The 19125-nt window shown below is 37.7% G+C and overlaps 1 protein-coding gene across 3 annotated transcripts; it reads left to right on the forward strand.

Moving 5' to 3' along the window:
• Positions 1-757: 757 nt before the first annotated feature.
• On the forward strand, positions 758-15175 carry Zip102B (Zinc/iron regulated transporter-related protein 102B). Of its 3 annotated transcripts, XR_015839256.1 has the most exons (8): positions 758-1053; positions 7773-7971; positions 10126-10236; positions 12380-12518; positions 13372-13490; positions 13783-14138; positions 14213-14658; positions 14707-15175. XR_015839256.1 is itself a non-coding variant. In XM_088277496.1 (6 exons), the coding sequence occupies exons 1-6, from the start codon at positions 958-960 to the stop codon at positions 14013-14015; spliced, it is 897 nt and encodes a 298-aa protein (XP_088133622.1). In that variant the 5' UTR covers positions 758-957; the 3' UTR covers positions 14016-15175. The 3 variants fall into 3 exon arrangements, 1 of the variants encoding a protein (XP_088133622.1); XR_015839255.1 differs by having other exon boundaries at positions 13783-14658; XM_088277496.1 differs by having other exon boundaries at positions 13783-15175.
• Positions 15176-19125: the final 3950 nt, after the last annotated feature.

The following is a 19125-nucleotide window of genomic DNA, read 5'->3' on the forward strand; positions in this document are numbered from 1 at the left end:
TGGGAGTGTCAAAAGTCTGCGTAATCGGAAGAAAAGAAGCGAGGAGTGTATGTCAGAACAAAAGACCATGTGGCGTTCCATCCTCTTTGCCAACCCCTGCATAGAAACGGTCTGATGGTACGGTAGAAGAAGTAGATAATTGCCCATGGTGGGATTTATATTTGATTTTTTTATATTTGTATGCTTGATAAAATACTTTATTTCGCAATGAGGGGAAAAAAATTGTTTTTTTCAGAATCATAAATTTATTGAATGAAGATTTTGCTTAAAAAAATATTCCTTGAAATGTGTTGGAAAGCGACATTGTCTGTAAGCATTTATGAACGTTTTTTCCTTTACTATGCGGTAAAAATGGGAGTAAATGCAAAATTTAAAAAAAGATCTATAAAAAGAGAAATATTTGTGCTTTTATTATTTACAAAAATACTTATATTTCATACTATTTCAGCGAGCCTAAGCGCCTTATTATTATTAATAATAATAGGTTTCAAATTGTGGTAGGTATTTAAAAAAATACTTCAATTCCATATTATATTTGTGAGCCTAATAAGCCCATTATTAAAAATAAATATCAAAAGTGGGCTCGAACCTAGAGACCGGACTCAAGAATCCGCGACACTAACCACGAGACCACAAGCCGACACAAAAAAGCATTATTCTTTTTACCCCGTTTTGATTTTTATGAGAAAAGCTTGTCATATTCTTATCAACATATGTATGTATTGTTTATTTTGATGGCGTATAATCTGGCAACACCACATGCCAAGTTGTCAAATCAAAAAGAGAATGTAAATTTCCTTATTGCCACCTAAGATTAATATTTTTTCGCCGCTCTACGATAAACGGACGCGGTTTATATTACAAACTCGCGCATACGAGACTGTTTAAATATCACCCGTTTGACTATAATGAGGTGAAAAAATATTCCTTTGACCAAGTAAATAAAAATATACGAAAATGGACGAGACACTCGTGTTGATTTTGCTCGTCCTGGTGATGTTGGTGGGTTCGTATCTCGCCGGGAGCATTCCTTTGAATGTAAACATGTCGGAAGTAAGTGGGATGTTTCGATTAATTATTTTAAACTTTAAAATAGTGTAAAAATGCTTTTATTACAATGTAAAAAGCCGCCGAAATGCGGTCAACCCGTGGCAAATGACCTAAACAGGCAAGTTTATCACATTTTGTTGTGAAAATGCATAATAAAATATTATTTTGTTTGTATTTGTGGGTGTATGGTTATAAAATATCCTTGTATGTCACTTAAAAAGGAAAAAAATATCAGTTATTATGTTACTGATTAAATTGATCGAAAAGTCCATTAGTGGAGATAATATAGAATATATTGAAAAATATACCTTTTATTCTATTATTTTCTTATCATTATTTTTCAAGTGAAAGCCATTAAATGGCCATGAAAAATAACACCATAAAGTATTATAATTTCTGTGAAACACTTCGAGTTTCGACTTATATATGAAAACGACATGAGATAAACTAACTAACCATCACGCCGCTTCTCCGCAGGGGCAGGCAGAGAGAATAGAACGCCACACCACTCTGCCTTTGCAAACATTCTTCGCCTCTTCTACATCCATGCATCTCCTCATACATACACAACATGAGATTTAAAACATTAATTTTTTTTTAAATAATAATAATATAATAAAACCCTTATCCGCACTCCAATGGTGCATAGGGCACTTCATATAAACGCAGTGTTATCTTGATGGTTAACACATGAAGGAAAGGTGATCAGCCCTCCGCTTCAGGTACCAGTCCAGGGTGATATTGAATAAATATTTCAGTGAAAAAATCACTTATATTTATTTGACCCCCCCTTGGAATCGAACCCGGGGCCTCCAGAACGGTAGCTGAGCGTGCTGACCATTACACTATGGAGGCGGACAAATTTTGTTTTTTTTTAATTATTATTATTTTTAAATGCAGTAGAAATGCGATCCCTCAGACGAGTGTGCTGCAAAGCGATGTACGATAGATGTTCGAATGGTGAAATATGGAAAGAATGCAAGGCTGAGATAAGCATTATCGATAAAATTAAGAAAGATGTGTTGAGATGGTTCGGACGCGTGGAATGAATGAGTGAGGAAAGAACGGTGAAACCAATTTATGAAGCGAATGTAATTGGAAAAAGGCTACGACTGGCTTCTTGTTTGAATATTTTTTTAAGCATTTTAATGTCTTAATTTTTTTTTTATATCTGTAGGAAGGTTATTGAAATACTTGGTTCCCAAATATTTAAATATTTTGTCCGCCTCCATAGTGTAGTGGTTAGCGCGCTACGCTACCATGCTGGAGGTCCCGGGTTTGATTCCCAAGAGGGTCGAAATAAATATAACGGATTTTTCAGTCTAACATTTATTTAATATGACCCTGGACTGGTACCTGAAGCGGAGGGCTGATCACCTTTCCTTCATGTGTAAATGATCAAGATAACACTGCGTTTATATGATGCAGTGCCCTATGCACCATTGGGGTGCGGATAAGGGTTAGAAGAAATATGTAAAGTTCTGTTGTAATTGTTTGATATGCTTGGTTATATCGTGCGTCAAAGAGGTACTAGGCAAAAATCTGTATTCGCAGTATTTGTACATAATGCAAACTACGCCATGTTCTCTCCCATTCCGCGGCTTCACGTGTTAGCCAATGCTTTTGAAAGTATAGATTTATTTAATATATTGTTATCCACCTTGAAGTCTGTACTTTCTCAGCATTTTTCTCCATGTTATAATGGATAAATGTAAACGTTGTGTTTCACTCTCTCTCGCTGCTTGGTGATAGTGTGTGAAGGAGACGTGTATTTACCAGTGCTTGCTATTTGTTATTTTATTATTATTTTATGTTTAAGACTTTTTGTTTCTCTTTTTGTGTATTCATTAGTGAATTTTTTTTATTAGATACTGTATATATGTATTATGTCAAAGGCTTTAGCCGTTCAATAAATAAATAAATAAATATTTTATATTCGTGTGGACATTCTGTCCGCCTCCGTAGTGTAATGGTCAGCACGTTCGGCTACCGTTCTGGAGGTCCCGGGTTCGATTCTCAAGGGGGGTAAAATAAATATAAGTGATTTTCTCACTGTCATATTTATTCAATATTACCCTGGACTGGTACCTGAAGCGGAGGGCTGATCACCTTTCCTTCATGTGTAAACGATCAAGATAATACTGCGTTTATATGACGCAGTGCCCTATGCACCATTGGGATGCGGATAGGGGTTTTATTACATTTATTATATTCATGTTGAGATGTCGAAAATTATTGTGTTACAGTGAAACCTCTATCTGTCGTTTCTAAAGGGACCTGTTAAAATAAACCATGAATGCGGGATTAAGAAGTCAATACACAAGAAGATACAATGGAGTAAAGATACCGTCCTCCCAATCTGCATAGCAGTGGTTAGGTTAAAATTCAAAGCAGAATACAAATTTTAGATGCAAATAAATGTATTTATTTAACAGAACCAAAAAAAAGATTAAAATTTCTTGCATTGTAAATAATCTTTGATGGACATTTGATTTTGACTGTTTTATTTCCGTAAATCAACAGTATAACATTTTGAGTGTGTCCAAATACTCAAATCTTTACATCTCACCAATAGATGTCTCTAGTGAAGTTTTAGTGATTCATGAACAAGGTTTCTAAATTGGTTCATATATATAGAACTTCCAAGAATTTGAGTAGTGTGGTTGTCAATAATGGGTAGAGTTGGTGAATGTTACACGTGTGTAAAGTGATCACTTAAACCAGCCTATGACGGTCGTAAGCCCCGTAAATACCCAGACTTCCATATTCTTCTTCATCTTTGATGAGATGTCAAAAAATAAAATTCAACAGTATATTTTGGGCTTTGCAAATTTAATTTTTTTCGGCATCAGTTATTGAATGTGCGTAGTAGAAAGCTTTTAATTTTTAAAAGAGTGTGCATGCTTCTGAAAATAAAAGTACAGGCAGCGACTCCTCTTCACCAATATCGACCTCTGCTGTTTCTGTCAACCTTAAGTCACACAAGTTTTTTTTAAAGTTTCTATCCCACACGTTGGAACATTGTCATCGATTGTAACAAAATTAAGAAGAATGTAAAAAAAACAGAAAAAAAATATATAATATAAAGATCTGTTGCACACTAAAAAGTTCAGTAAGTTGCTTGATATTTATTTTTAAAACATTGCATTATACTCTTAAACTTTAAAAACGTTCTCCTGAAAAATCAAGTATTTTGATTTATGACGTTCTTGAAAGGAGTGAGCGATATGTCAAATGTGCAGCGTGATTCAAACGATGAATGCGGTAAAATGGTAGATAGAAACGATTCATGCGATCTATCTTGTATGAAATGAATTCGGGAAAGAAGAATTAAACGACACATACGGGAAAACGATTATTCGAGGAACGATAGAGGTTTACAACATTTTGAGTGTGTCCAAATACTTGTTCACAAAATCTGGATTACCTCCAATTACAGGAGTTATTTTCATATTATTTTTTGACATCTCATCAAAGATGAAGAAAAATATGGAAGTCTGGGCATTTACGGGGCTGACGACCGTCATAGGCTGGTTTAAGTGATCATACCTCACATACTAATATAAGAGTTTCTGCTTAATAAAAAGCTTCTTTACATCTCACAGTAGATTTTAAGAAATAGTGGTATTTACCAAGTAAAACATCATATTATTTTTTGACATCTCATCAAAGATGAAGAAAAATATGGAAGTCTGGGCATTTACGGGGCTGACGACCGTCATAGGCTGGCTTAAGTGATCACTTTACACACGTGTAACATTCACCAATTCTACCCATTATTGACAACCACACCACTCAAATTGTTGGAAGTTCTACAGTATCTACTCAATGAATTAGGGCCACCCATTATTTTTATGAATACTCTGAAATCCTTTGGATTATTATATTTATTTTACATAAATACTTTAAGTTTTCTATTGACATCTAATATCATGTATATTACCTTCAATAATATGTAAAATATACCTGGATTATTTAAGCCTTTACAAAATTTTAAACCCTTTTTCTGAGAAAGGTCCCTAATTAGCCCAGGTAGACAGATAGTTGAAAGTTCAAAAAATAGTCCTATCTCATTTATTAGTGAAGTTTCTTGAGTTCTGGTTGTTGTTTTGTTTAGAGAGGTTATATAGTTATCGTGTCTTGTGAAAAAAAAAAAATTTTTAATTTTAGTTCGTAAAGTATAAAAAAAATTTGTAAACACAAGTGTTTTTTTTGAAAAGGACAAAATGGGAAAAAGTAAAGACATTTCTGAGGAAAAAAAGTCTAGTGTTATAGTGCTACTGAAATTAGGAATACTATCTAATAGAGAAATTTCAAAAAAAGAAAACGTTTCTCGTCAAACAGTGGACAGAATTTCAAAATCAATAAAAAATCAGTCACCCGCCACCAGCAATCGGCGAAAGAACTGTCGTAGGATTAGAAAAACAACACCGAGGACTGATCGAAAAATCTTTCAAAGTGCCTTAGAAAACCGTAGTGCATCAGCAAAAACATTAAAAATAAAATTGGAAGAAGAGGGTATAAATATATCGGTATCAACACTGAGGCGACGTCTTTACGAAGTAAATCTGAAATGCAGGCGCCCTGTAAAAGTACCAAAATTGACACCACGAATGAAAGCGGATCGATTAAAATGGGCCAGGCTACATCGAAATTACTCGGTAGATGATTGGAAAAAGGTATTTATTTAAATTGAATTTTCAACATATCATTTTAGTAAATAAACTTATATATTTGAATTAAACTTAAATTTTCATTATTTTTCAGGTCATCTTTAGTGATGAGTGCCGGTTAGAAGCCGTGACAGAGAGCCGTCGATTCGTCAGGAAAACACCAATGGAACGTTACAATGAGGCCTGTGCGGTAAAAGTTATCAAACACCCCCCTGCAACAATGATATGGTCATGTATTATTAACAATTTACCTGGGCCGTTGTTTTTCGTGGAAGGAACAATGAACCAAAATTCCTATAATCAGGTCCTCGAACGAATTTCATTGCCCTTCTACCATACACTCGACCCAACAGAAGGTCCATACACCTTGCAGGATGGGGCACCTTGCCACCGGGCTAAATCAATAATAAAAATTTTGTCTAACAAAAATCTGCCTTTGCTCCCCTGGCCTGGAAATTCTCCGGACCTTAATCCTATAGAAAACGTATGGAGCATGTTAAAAAATAAGGTATACTCATTTCCAAATCCGACAGTAGACTGTCTAAAAAAAAATATTCAAAAAATTTGATCAGAAGACGAAGAAATAAAAAACATGATAAAACAGTGCATTTTAAGTATGCCAAAAAGAATTGAGGCAGTTATTTCTGCCAAAGATGGAAATACTAAATACTAACTATATTTATATGAAAATATATGCATAATTTAAGCGTAATAAAGTGTTCATGTGTAAATAAAATTCAATGTTGTTTTATTCAAGGTTTTCTCTGAGTTATTCCTGTTTGAATTGAGAAATTGCGCGAAATTCTGCGTGGCCCTAATTCATTGAGTAGATACTGTATATATATGAACCAATTTAGAAACTTCGTTCTTGAATCACTAGAACTTCACTAGAGACATCTATTGGTGAGATGTAAAGAAACTTTTTTTTATATATATAATAGAGGTTTCACTATATATATATTACGTGGCTTGGGTATAGATAATAATAACTCGTAATTAGGATGCAATCGGTTTATTCAACAGGTCGCCATGACAATATAATGACAAGTGTATGCAGTCTTCCCTGCCTCAATCTCATAAGGGATAACGTAAACATTCCCCGCGTACACCCCGCCCTGCCCCTAGTGGGCGCACAGGGTCATAGTTCATCTTGCTACAAATATTACGTCGTAACATATATATATTTTTCTCTTCATTACACCTTTTTATTTCAAAACTGTGTGAAAAGGGAGTTTAGTATGCCAAACAGCAATCAGATAAGGATGTTTCATTGCTTTTTTATGCCTGTAGTGACCATGAGCCATAAAATTATTAAAAAAAATATATATATACATCACAAGTGTTTACACAGCTGTTTCGAAATAAGCTGAGGAAACATTTCACACTGTTTTTCTGCATACATTCCACTTATAATTACGGATCAAAAATAATTTGTATTATTTGACTACTAGAAACACAAATGCTTAATTGCATATTTTAATGATGTGTAACCTAAATTATTATATATACAAAATAATACAGGGAGTGGTCGAATACAATATATATATATATATATATATATATATATATATATATATATATATATATATATATATATATATATATGTGTATATATGTGATCAGCACGCTCGGCTACCGTACTGGAGGTCCCGGGTTCGATTCCCAGGGGGGGGTCAAATAAATACAAGTGTTTTTTGCACTCTTATATTTATTCAATATTGCCCTGGACTGGTACCTGAAGCGGAGGGCTGATCACCTTTCCTCCAAAATAACACTGCGTTTATATGATGCAGTGCCCTATGCACCATTGGGGTGCAGATGATTTTTCAATTTAATGTTTATTTAATATGACCCTGGATGGGTAACTGAACTGAAGAAGAAGGCTCATCACCTTTCCTTTGTGTATTTAACGATCAAGATGACGCTGTTTCTATATGATGCAGTGCCCTTTGCACCATCGGGTGCAGATAAGGATTAAAAAAAAAATAATAAAGCCGTGTAGCCACATGATCGTAACAGTCGCATGTAGTTTGAGCCCCAACTTTGCAGGATAAGCTGAAGAAGGTGACGGTGCTGGGCGCGGGGCTGCTGGTGGGCACCGCGCTGGCCGTGATCATCCCGGAGGGGGTGAGCGCCCTCCTGCCGGAGCCCCACGCGGCCCCGGACGCCACCTCGGCAGCTGGACATGCCCCGGAGGAGGGGGGCCACTCCAATCTGCACGCGGTCATCGGGATATCGCTGGTTCTGGGTGAATATTTAGTTGCGATTTTTCGGAAGTCATATATGTGTCGTATGATGCACACAACACTTGATGTGTGTATCAGTGTCCATGGTTGATTAGAGTTAGCTTTTGTTTAGCATAGACCCTTTTATTCTTAAATACAGTGGAACCTCTTATAACGAGTAATTCGTATAGCAATAACAAAAATATAATTTATATTTGAAGCACTAACTTTGTGATTTTCCATTTTATAATTAAAATGTAACTTTGTAACCAGTCTGATGATGTCGGTAACGACGAAACCCGGTCGCTGGTCAAATAAAAATAAAGTGGAAAAGCTAAAAATATTGGTTTTAATCTAATAATATATTAAAATGCAATTCCATCACCAAGTGTCAGTGGATAATATAAATCTATTAAATGTAACTTTGTTTTAAAATCACTATAAATATTTAATTATAACTTAATTATAATGTCTACCAGTTTCAAAGCTAACCGCTTCGAAACCGTCTTGATAAAGAAGCGGTTAGCTTGGAAACCAGTAGACATTATAATTAAGTAGTAATTAAATATTTATAATAATAATAATAATAAAACCCTTAACGCCTCGACTCTGTCATAATACAGGGTTGTGTGCTGTGAGGGATGTATAGCTAAGAGACAGTTTCAACATACTTATAACCCTTATCCGCACCTAATGGTGCATAGGGCACTGCGTCATATAAACGCAGTGTTATCTTGATCGTTTACACATGAAGGAAAGGTGATCAGCCCTCTGCTTCAGGTACCAGTCCAGGGTAATATTGAATAAATATTGCAGTGAAAAAATCACTTATATTTATTTGACCCCCCTGGGAATCGAACCCGGGACCTCCAGAACGGTAGCTGAGCGTGCTGACCATTACACTACGGAGGCGGACAGTGATTAGTAAATATTTATAGTGATTTTAAAACAAAGTTACATTTTAATTATATAATAACAAAATATTCGCATACCGAGTTACTGAGAAAAGGCAAGTCCCTTTTTCACGACATTAACTTGTGAGCCGGGACTTCCGGGCCAGTGCATTAGTCTGTGTTTTGCTTAAAGAGTAAGATTCTGGAATGAATTATAATCGTTATGAGAGGTTCCACTGTATATGCAAGATCCTTCCCTTTAATTTTTGGAACTCAGATATATCATATAAGTCCAGTCTGATGATGTCGGTAACGACGAAACCCGGTAGCTGGTCAAATAAAAAAAGTGGAAAAGCTAAAAATATTGGTTTTAATCTAATAATATATTAAAAATGCAATTCCATCACGAAGCGTCAGTGGATAATATAAATATATTATATCATATAATCCACATATCGCTCACTCCTTTCAACAACGTCATAAATAAAAAAACTTGATTTTTCAAGAGATCGTTTTTAAAGTTTATAAAAATATAATGAAATGTATTAAAAATAAATATCAAGCCACTTTTTTAACTTTTTACTGTGCAACAGATCTTTTTAGGTAAAACCTGAAGGTTTTTTCTCCATTTGAAAAATATTTAGTATATTTAAAAAAATAATTAAACAATACCTTTTCTTCGAAATGTAAAACAACATTTTCTGCCCTGTAGTGGGTAAATATTAATAATTAAAGAAAACACTTCGTTTTTTACCTCTTGAGTTTTATTATAGACTACATGTTTCAGAAGTTAAACTTCCATCATTCAGGTCTGTATAATAATAGACCTGAATGATGGAAGTTTAACTTCTGAAACATGTAGTCTATAATAAAACTCAAGTGGTAAAAAACGAAGTGTTTTCTTTAATTATTGTAACATGTCTTACCACAAAGTTAATGCCGAAACAATAGGTAAATATTAATTTAAAAATATGCCTCTTTTGCTGGGATATAGTGCATTTTCTGGGCATTCCGAAAACATGCACAACTGAAAATTAACGATTTTTGATTTATGACGTTCTTGAAAGGTGTGAGCGATATTATTTTCATATAATTCATATTTATTTTAGTATATTTTATGTACACAGATAAAAAGGATATTATGAAAACTTACCAAATATATACATACACCTGGCGGGTAGAAATACCTTTACCTTCCCAAGATGTCAATAAAAATACCCATCTTTTATGTTGAAATATATGTTTTTATGCTAGTTTTGTGCTGAGTCCGGACTCTTGTTCCAGGTTTCGTGTTCATGTTGCTTGTGGACCAGATATCTTCCAGCATGAACGACTCGGCTGTTCCCGCTGAGAGGAACGTGACGGCCACCATTGGACTCGTGGTCCACGCCGCGGGTGAGCACTTCTTCACCAAACCTTCAACTTTCAACCGTATTTACTGCTGAGTGCTGAGAATCAAACACAAGAATATCAGTGCCGGCTCGCAAATCCCAAACGTGATTTCTTGCTAAGAAATTTTCAATTTTTGCTCGAATTCTTCTTCTCCGTCTTATTCCTCATTGCTGAGTTGTGACCCTTGCAGAAGCAATGACTCTTCTCCAGTTATCCCTTGACTGCGCTGCTTGTAGCGCTCCAACCACCGAGGTGCCTGCTGCTGCCTTAATTTGATCGGTCCATCGTGTGGGGGATCTTCCTCTCCCTCTCTTTCCCTCCAGGCTACCGATCACAACTAGTCGTTCCAGGCTATCCAACGTGTCCAAAGAACTGGAGAATCGTCGGATACAGATATTGGCCAGAGTCAAGCCATCCAAGCGTAAATCCTGCTCGAATTACATTTATTTAAATATATCGTAGTCATACAGGAGAAAGTGACCAAGTGTATTTTTAACAAAAACGTGATCATTGACTATTTGATATCTTACTAGCTTAATTAATATTGCCTTGAAAAAATCCCAAAGCGATTTTAAACTTGGAAGTATAAAATATTGACTTGGTAAAAATGACTAACTGCATTGGTGTTTATTTTGTTGCCAAGCAAAAGTGACTTAAATGGCCCTCCTGAACATTTTACGTTTTGTTAGTTGGTCACTTTCTCCTGTACAACTACGACATATATAAGTATGTTTATTATAAATTACTGTTTTAATTGAGTAGTTTGATATGTTCTCCACTAATACCGGAAAGAAATACTAAAATCGGTAAATATTTGAAAAAAATATTGTTGATTTTGTGCACACCTAATAAAAAGGGCTGTTTTTGAAAAAAAGTCTTCAGCAATTTTAAAATACATAACATAAATAAAAAAAACTCAAGCACAAAATCAGATTGTTTTTGGCCGGTTTTTTCATCAACTCCGACCCTAATTAGTATACTTATTAGGGTCGTATACTAATCACAAGTAACCACAACACCCGATTCCCATCTGTACAACGTTTGCAGGCGTCTCTCGCGCTCTACCTAAAGTAAGCAAATAGAACGCTCGCAAGCGTCTCCCGCTCTCTACCGACAGTATGGAAAAGGACCCTAATTATACTCTGGCAGTCTGCCGCCCGACCCTCAGTATACTAATCGCAAGTAGCCGCAACACCCAATTCCCATCTGTACAATGTTTGCAGGCGTCTCTCGCGCTCTACCTAAAGTAAGCAAATAGAACGCTCGCAAGCGTCTCCCGCTCTCTACCGACAGTATGGAAAAGGACCCTAATTATACTCTGGCAGTCTGCCGCCCGACCCTCAGTATACTAATCACAAGTAGCCGCAACACCCAATTCCCATCTGTACAATGTTTGCAGGCGTCTCTCGCGCTCTACCTAACGTAAGCAAATAGAACGCTCGCAAGCGTCTCCCGCTCTCTACCAATAGTATGCAAAAGATGCTTTAAAGTGTTTTCCGCAAACAATGTTTGAAAGGTGGGGGACTGACCTCCACATTTGGTCGTAACGTAACATTCGCGGCGAGTTTCCGACTTCAGATATATAGTTTTATGCTTATCTCATTCATTGACAAATATAATTTTATGCAACCAATTTTGAATGCATCCATTCCTTGCCACAACACAGCATTCCTCAGTAATTCCTTTACTGTCCAAGCGGCTAGACTCTGGAATGAACTACCTCTACACGTAAAAAATGCACCTTCTATTTTAACATTCAAAAAACGCCTGAAACATCATTATCTTACCTTAGAACCCTAACTGTCCATCTCCTCCTCCCCTGACCCCTCCCTTTTCCCATGCCTTCCTTACTCTATCGTCATTTTGTTTTTCTATTCATGTTACTCTGTTTAAATTCTGAATTTGTAATTATGATCTCTTATGTTTCTTTGTTTTTCTTTTTTCTTATCCTTGTCGTAACCTGTTTAAGCATTATCTCCCCACTAATTTCTAACAAACATCAAAAGGTACAAGCCTAGATCGTTCACACTAGTCTGTTGGTTCACACTGGTTGGTTGGAAGATATTGCTTTATAGCAATAAGCCCGCCAATGTACCCACATATTGTACAAAAGTTCAAATAAATAAACGATTGTGTGTAATTCCAGCTGACGGCATAGCCCTGGGGGCCGCGGCCACGACGTCCCACGCAGACGTGGAGATCATCGTGTTCCTCGCCATAATGCTGCACAAGGCGCCGGCCGCCTTCGGGCTGGTCACCTTCCTGCTGCACGAAGGCATCGAGAGGTACGTAGAGGCCGGACCATGGCCGGCCACTGGCCAGCGACTGTAGTGGTGGAGACTGACCGGAGCATTTTGTCGTAACGCAACGTGGTAACATCGCTGGCGGCGAGCATCAGCGAGCATCTGAAACTATAGAGAGCGCTCGGCTCGCTGCACTGACTATACAAATTCTCGCACCGTAACGTGTTACGTTACAACGTAATGCTCCGGTCAGTCTCCACCTTAATGGGATTTATTTATTGATTTGGCGTTAAATTTGTAGAATAATAATAAACATAATAAAACCCTTATCCGCACCCCGATGGTGCATAGGGCACTGCGTCATATAAACGCAGTGTTATCTTGATCGTTTACACATGAAGGAAAGGTGATCAGCCCTCCGCTTCAGGTACCAGTCCAGGGTAATATTGAATAAATACCACAGTGAAAAAATCACTCATATTTATTCTTACCCCCCCTGGGAATCGAACCCGGATCCTCCAGAACGGTAGCCGAGCGTGCTGACCGTTACACTACGGAGGCGGACAAAATTTTTAGAACTTCATTTTAATTTATTTATTAAGTGTTAAATGAAACACTGATTTGTTTGAGTCTATTAAGTATTTTATTGTTAAAAAACACATAAAAATCTATTGTTGCGGAAAGTATGGTAGTTTTTTTTTGTATGAAAATCCCGGTTGAATCACTAGGACAACTGACACCTTAGCACTTCCCACGAGTAGAACATACTCTAAACAATGTTTCTATATGACCTAATGGAAGGTGGTATGGTATAAATTATTGCACGTGTATAAAGTGATCACTCAAACCAGCCACCGTTGAACTCCCCGTAATGCCTGTCGCTTTGTCTGTCCAGGAATCGGATCCGGAAGCATCTGCTGGTGTTCTCGTGCTCCGCTCCGCTGCTGACGCTGGCCACATACTTCGGAATCGGCCAGGAAGGCAAGGAGACCCTCAGCTCGGTGAACGCCACAGGTAACCAGCCAACTGGCAACTCTGTCTTCGCCTCTTCCACATTCATGACACCTATTCTCGAAGCTCAGTACACGGCCGCTCTGGGCCCTTGTAAGGTGCCATGTTCCACAGCCGTATAAGAGAACAGGAGCAATGCAGGCATTGTATAGGCGGCATTTGTTCTTCACCGAGTATTAATCTGATCTCCAGACAGCCTTCATACTGTTAAATGCGGACCCTTTTGAAGGCTGCCATACATTAGGATAGCCAAAAAAACCTCGATTATAAAATGTGTCTCATTCCCTATCCGCAGGCATCGCGATGCTCTTCTCGGCCGGGACCTTCCTGTACGTGGCAACGGTGCACGTGCTGCCGGAGCTGATGCAGAAGCAGGAGTCGCACGGCTGGCGGGCGCTGCCCACCACGGCCGTGGAGGCGCCCGCGCCCCCCGCGGCGTCGCACGGCCGCCTCTCCACCGGCGAGCTGGGCGCTCTCGTGGCCGGGGCCCTGCTGCCGCTGCTGCTGACGGCGGGTCACCAGCACTAGTAGAACAACAGCTGGTCGGGTGCCTTTGCAATGGTATTGTTCTGGGATGAGGCCCTGATTTACAAGACGGATGACCTGCTTTGAAGCAATACTATAATTTGTTATATAATAATAAATTAAATGGTGAATAGTCCACTGCATTATATTGACGAGGTGTTATTCAAAAAGTTGGCAAGGTGATCACTCCCGCGCTACAGAAACCAATACACTATGTTTCGGAGACTATTCCTGACAAAAGCATTTTTTTTTTCTTCAAATTTGTGCACAATTGTTTATTTGTGCGCACTTGTTTATGTGTGCGCAGTTGTTTATTTGTGCGCAATCGTCTCCATGATTTGTGATAAAAGCAATATTTTGCTTTAAAGCAGTACACTAACTATGGGCACATACGAGTATTTTGATTTTGGATGTGATTTCTGGCTGAGCAATATTTTTTTGTCAAATTTGGGCACTATTGTTTATTTGTGTGCTTGTTTATTTGTGGGCAATTATTTGTATGTACGCAATTGTCTCCATGATTTCTGACAAAAGCAATATTTTATTCTTCAAATTTGTGCACAAATGTTTATGTGTGCTCACTTGTTTATCTGTGCGCACTTGTTTATCTGTGCGCACTTGTCTAACTGTGCGCATTTGTCTAACTGTGCGCACTTGTCTAACTGTGCGCATTTGTCTAACTGTGCGCAGTTAGTTTTTTGTGCGCAATTGTCTCCCAAGTGTGTGGGCATTTTTCACTGTGATAAATTTTTTTTGAAAGGTTGCTGGAAAAAATTAATTTTACTCAAAAAATGTTTTGAATTGAAGCATGTATACAGCTTTACAAAATTTTAGTTGAATGAGTTTATTTTTATTTGAAAATTTGTTCCCAATTACGGGTAGATTGGTGAATGTTGCACAGTGTGTTGAGTGATCGCTCAAACCGGCCAATGCGAGCACTTATATTTCAACATTCCATGTGGGTAGACTTGATCATTTATAGCAACTCTGCCTAAATGCTGATTTAAAAGGAACATACCATAGTAGCGTTGCAGCATTTATCATTGTCTGTCGAGTGCTCAGATTGCCAAATGATGCGGCAAAATCACCCAGAAAAATACCAGTTGTGAAGGCTTGTACATATAATAATGTAAACCATTAGGTTTTGGTAATAAATCCGAATTGTTTCAATGGGTTGTTCTAATATTTTCACATTTATTTGTGAACTGTTAATGTAAATATGTATTAAATTTTTTTTTAAACATATCTTAGGCATTTTAATAAGGTTTTAAACTGTATGCCAACTGCACAGTGAGCACTATTCAAGGTGGCGCAAAGTGTGTGCCAACCGTGTAATGGGTACTATCCAAGGTGGCACAAAGTGTGTCCAACCGTGTAATGGGTACTATCCAAGGTGGCGCAAAGTGTGTGCCAACCATGTAATGGGTACTATCCAAGGTGGTGCAAAGTGTGTGCCAACCGTGTAATGGGTACTATCCGAGGTGGCGCAGTGTGTGCCAACCGTGTATTGAGTACTATCCGTGGTGGCACAAAGTGTGTGCCAACCGTGTAATGTACACTATTCAAGGTGGCGCAAAGTGTGTGTTAACCGTGTAATGGGTACTATCCAAGATGGCACAAAGTGTGTGCCAACTGTGTATTGAGTACTATTCAAGGTGGCACAAAGTGTGCCAACCGTGTAATGGGTACTATCCAAGGTGGCGTAACGTGTGTGCCGACCGTGTAATGGGTACTGTCCAAGTTGGCACAAAGTGTGTGCCAACCGTGTAATGGGTACTATCTGAGGGGGCGCAAAGAGTGTGCCAACCGTGTAATGGGTACTACCCAAGGTGGCGCAAAGTGTGTGCCAACCGTGTAATGGGTACTATCCGAGGTGGGACAAAGTGTGTGCTAACCTTGCAATGGGTACTATCCAAGATGGCGCAAAGTGTGTGGCAACCGTGTAATGGGTACTACCCAAGGTGGTGCAACGTGTGTGCCAACCGTGTAATGGGTACTATTCAAGGTGGTGCAAAGTGTGTGCCAACCGTGTAATGGGTACTATTCAAGGTGGTGCAAAGTGTGTGCCAACCTTGTAATAGGTACTATGCAAGGTTGCTGTGAATTCTGTAGAATTATATTTAATTCCTATATACAATTTAACTATACTATGCAAGAAAATCCTCATGGGTTTTCTTTCAGCATATAATTCATATTTGAGGCACAAACTTTGTGATTTTACTTACAAAATTACAGAGATTCACTGCCATCTTTGCAGTATTGAAGAATACCTTGGACGTTGAAATTTTGACAAAATATTTAATTATGTATTAATTGTTAAAAAAAACTTATTTTTTCAGCCTACTAAGTTGTATTTTATCGTAAAAAAAACACAGAAATTAGTATTGTGACAATTCGCTCACTCCTTTCAAGAACGTCATAAATCAAAAATTGTCAATTTTCAGTTGTGCATGTTTTCGGAATGCCCAGAAAATGTACTATATCCCAGCAAAAGCGGCATATTTTTAACTTAATATTTACCCGCTACAGGGCAGAAATTGTTGTTTTTGCATTTTGAAGAAAAGGTATTGTTTAAGTTTTTTTTTGATATTATAAATATTTTTCAAATGGAGAAAAAACCTTCAAGTTTTACCTAAAAAGATGTTTTACATAGTAAAAAGTTCAATAAGTGGCTTGATATCTATTTTTGATACATTATATTATATTTTCAAACTTTTAAAACGTTCTCCTGAAAAATCAAGTTTTTTGATTTATGACGTTCTTGAAAGGAGTGAGCGAATTGTTTAGCCTTGTTATGGAATTTTTAAACGAATGCCATAACTAGGCGAAACAACTGTCACGATAATCATTTTTATATGTTTTTTTAACAATAAATTACAAGTTAGTGGATTAAAAAAATCTGTGTTTGATTTGACATTTATTACATAAATTAAAATGGAGTTCTACAAATTAAACGCAAAATTAATAAATAAATATTTATTTTTATCAAATCTTTTTTTTTAAATGAAAATCAGGGTTATTTTTGTACACACTGGATCGTTTTAAATAACACTGGCACAAATTTATATGTGAATAATTTTAAATCTACATTCCACTAAAAGTTGGGAGCAGATCTATAATTTTTAATATTAAAAAAATGTATAAAATATTGCTAAGAATGATTTGCTGTGTGGAATTCTATCCTGACTACCAACTTGAGTTGGCAAGATTTTACTTATTTTGATCCTTACACACCTAATGGTGCATAGGGCACTGCATCTAATTGATACGGTGTTTCTTGATTGTTAATTATGTGAAGACAAGGTGATCAGTCCTGCTCTTTAGGTGGCAGGTAGTATTGAAATAAAACACTTGTATAAGACCTTTTTTTGAGTTTATTAACACATTGTTTGCGGGAAACGCTTAAAAGCGTCTTTTCCATACTGTTGGTAGAGAGCGGGAGACGCTTGCGAGCGTTCTATTTGCTTACTTTAGGTAGAGCGCGAGAGACGCCTGCAAACATTGTACAGATGGGAATTGGGTGTTGCGGCTACTTGTGATTAGTATACTGAGGGTCGGGCGGCAGACTGCCAGAGTATAATTAGGGTCCTTTTCCATACTGTCGGTAGAGAGCGGGAGACGCTTGCGAGCGTTCTATTTGCTTACTTTAGGTAGAGCGCGAGAGACGCCTGCAAACATTGTACAGATGGGAATTGGGTGTTGCGGCTACTTGTGATTAGTATACTGAGGGTCGGGCGGCAGACTGCCAGAGTATAATTAGGGTCCTTTTCCATACTGTCGGTAGAGAGCGGGAGACGCTTGCGAGCGTTCTATTTGCTTACTTTAGGTAGAGCGCGAGAGACGCCTGCAAACATTGTACAGATGGGAATTGGGTGTTGCGGCTACTTGTGATTAGTATACTGAGGGTCGGGCGGCAGACTGCCAGAGTGTAATTAGGGTCCTTTTCCATACTGTCGGTAGAGAGCGGGAGACGCTTGCGAGCGTTCTATTTGCTTACTTTAGGTAGAGCGCGAGAGACGCCTGCAAACATTGTACAGATGGGAATTGGGTGTTGCGGCTACTTGTGATTAGTATACTGAGGGTCGGGCGGCAGACTGCCAGAGTATAATAAGGGTCCTTTTCCATACTGTCGGTAGAGAGCGGGAGACGCTTGCGAGCGTTCTATTTGCTTACTTTAGGTAGAGCGCGAGAGACGCCTGCAAACATTGTACAGATGGGAATTGGGTGTTGCGGCTACTTGTGATTAGTATACTGAGGGTCGGGCGGCAGACTGCCAGAGTATAATTAGGGTCCCAGTTGGTGAACAAAACCGCCCGACAACAATGTGCTAATGTAAACACGATCAGTTTGGAAAACTACAGATGTTCTTATCTACAGCTGATAATGGTTAAACTCTTTAGGGGCCTTATACATGTATTTTATTTTAATACTTAATCACCATGTTATTTTACAATATTAATGCCAAATCAGTTAATAAAATGGCATTAAATATGTGTTGGGCTGTGGTCCCGTGGTTAGTGTCGCAGACTCATAAGTCAAGAGTTTCTCGATTCGAACCCACTCTACCACAATTTGATACCTATTTCTAATAATGAGCCGCTCAGGCTCACAGAAATAGTTTGAAATTGAAATATTTGTGTAAATAATAAAAACACAAATATTACTCTTTGATTAAAAATAAAGCAATATTAAAAATAAGCTAAGAAAACATGTCATGTTGGGAGTATGTTGGGATTGGTTTCTTTAATTATGAAATGTTTGAGCAATATTAAGTGATCCGTCTTCTTCCTGTAAATAGTGTTAATTAATGTCATCCGGAAAGGCAAACGGGATTACAAAATGGACATTTTGAGTGGCTTTCTCCACTCAGGAGTTATTTTACTACATTCTCAATAGTATTAATATTTAAAGCAGCATTTTGGTGGGTCCAAATACTTGTTCACAAAATCTGGATTATCTCCAATTACAGGAGTCATTTTCATATTATTTTTTGACATCTCATCAAAGATGAAGAAGAATATGGAAGTCTGGGCGTTTACGGGCTGACGACCGTCATAGGCTAATTTAAGTGATCACTTTACACACATCGCTCACTCCTTTCAAGAACGTCATA

Source organism: Brachycentrus maculatus, unplaced genomic scaffold, assembly GCF_059751285.1.
Source record: "Brachycentrus maculatus isolate JH-2025_06_01 unplaced genomic scaffold, ASM5975128v1 h1tg000043l, whole genome shotgun sequence".
Taxonomy (NCBI): Eukaryota; Metazoa; Arthropoda; class Insecta; order Trichoptera; family Brachycentridae; genus Brachycentrus; species Brachycentrus maculatus.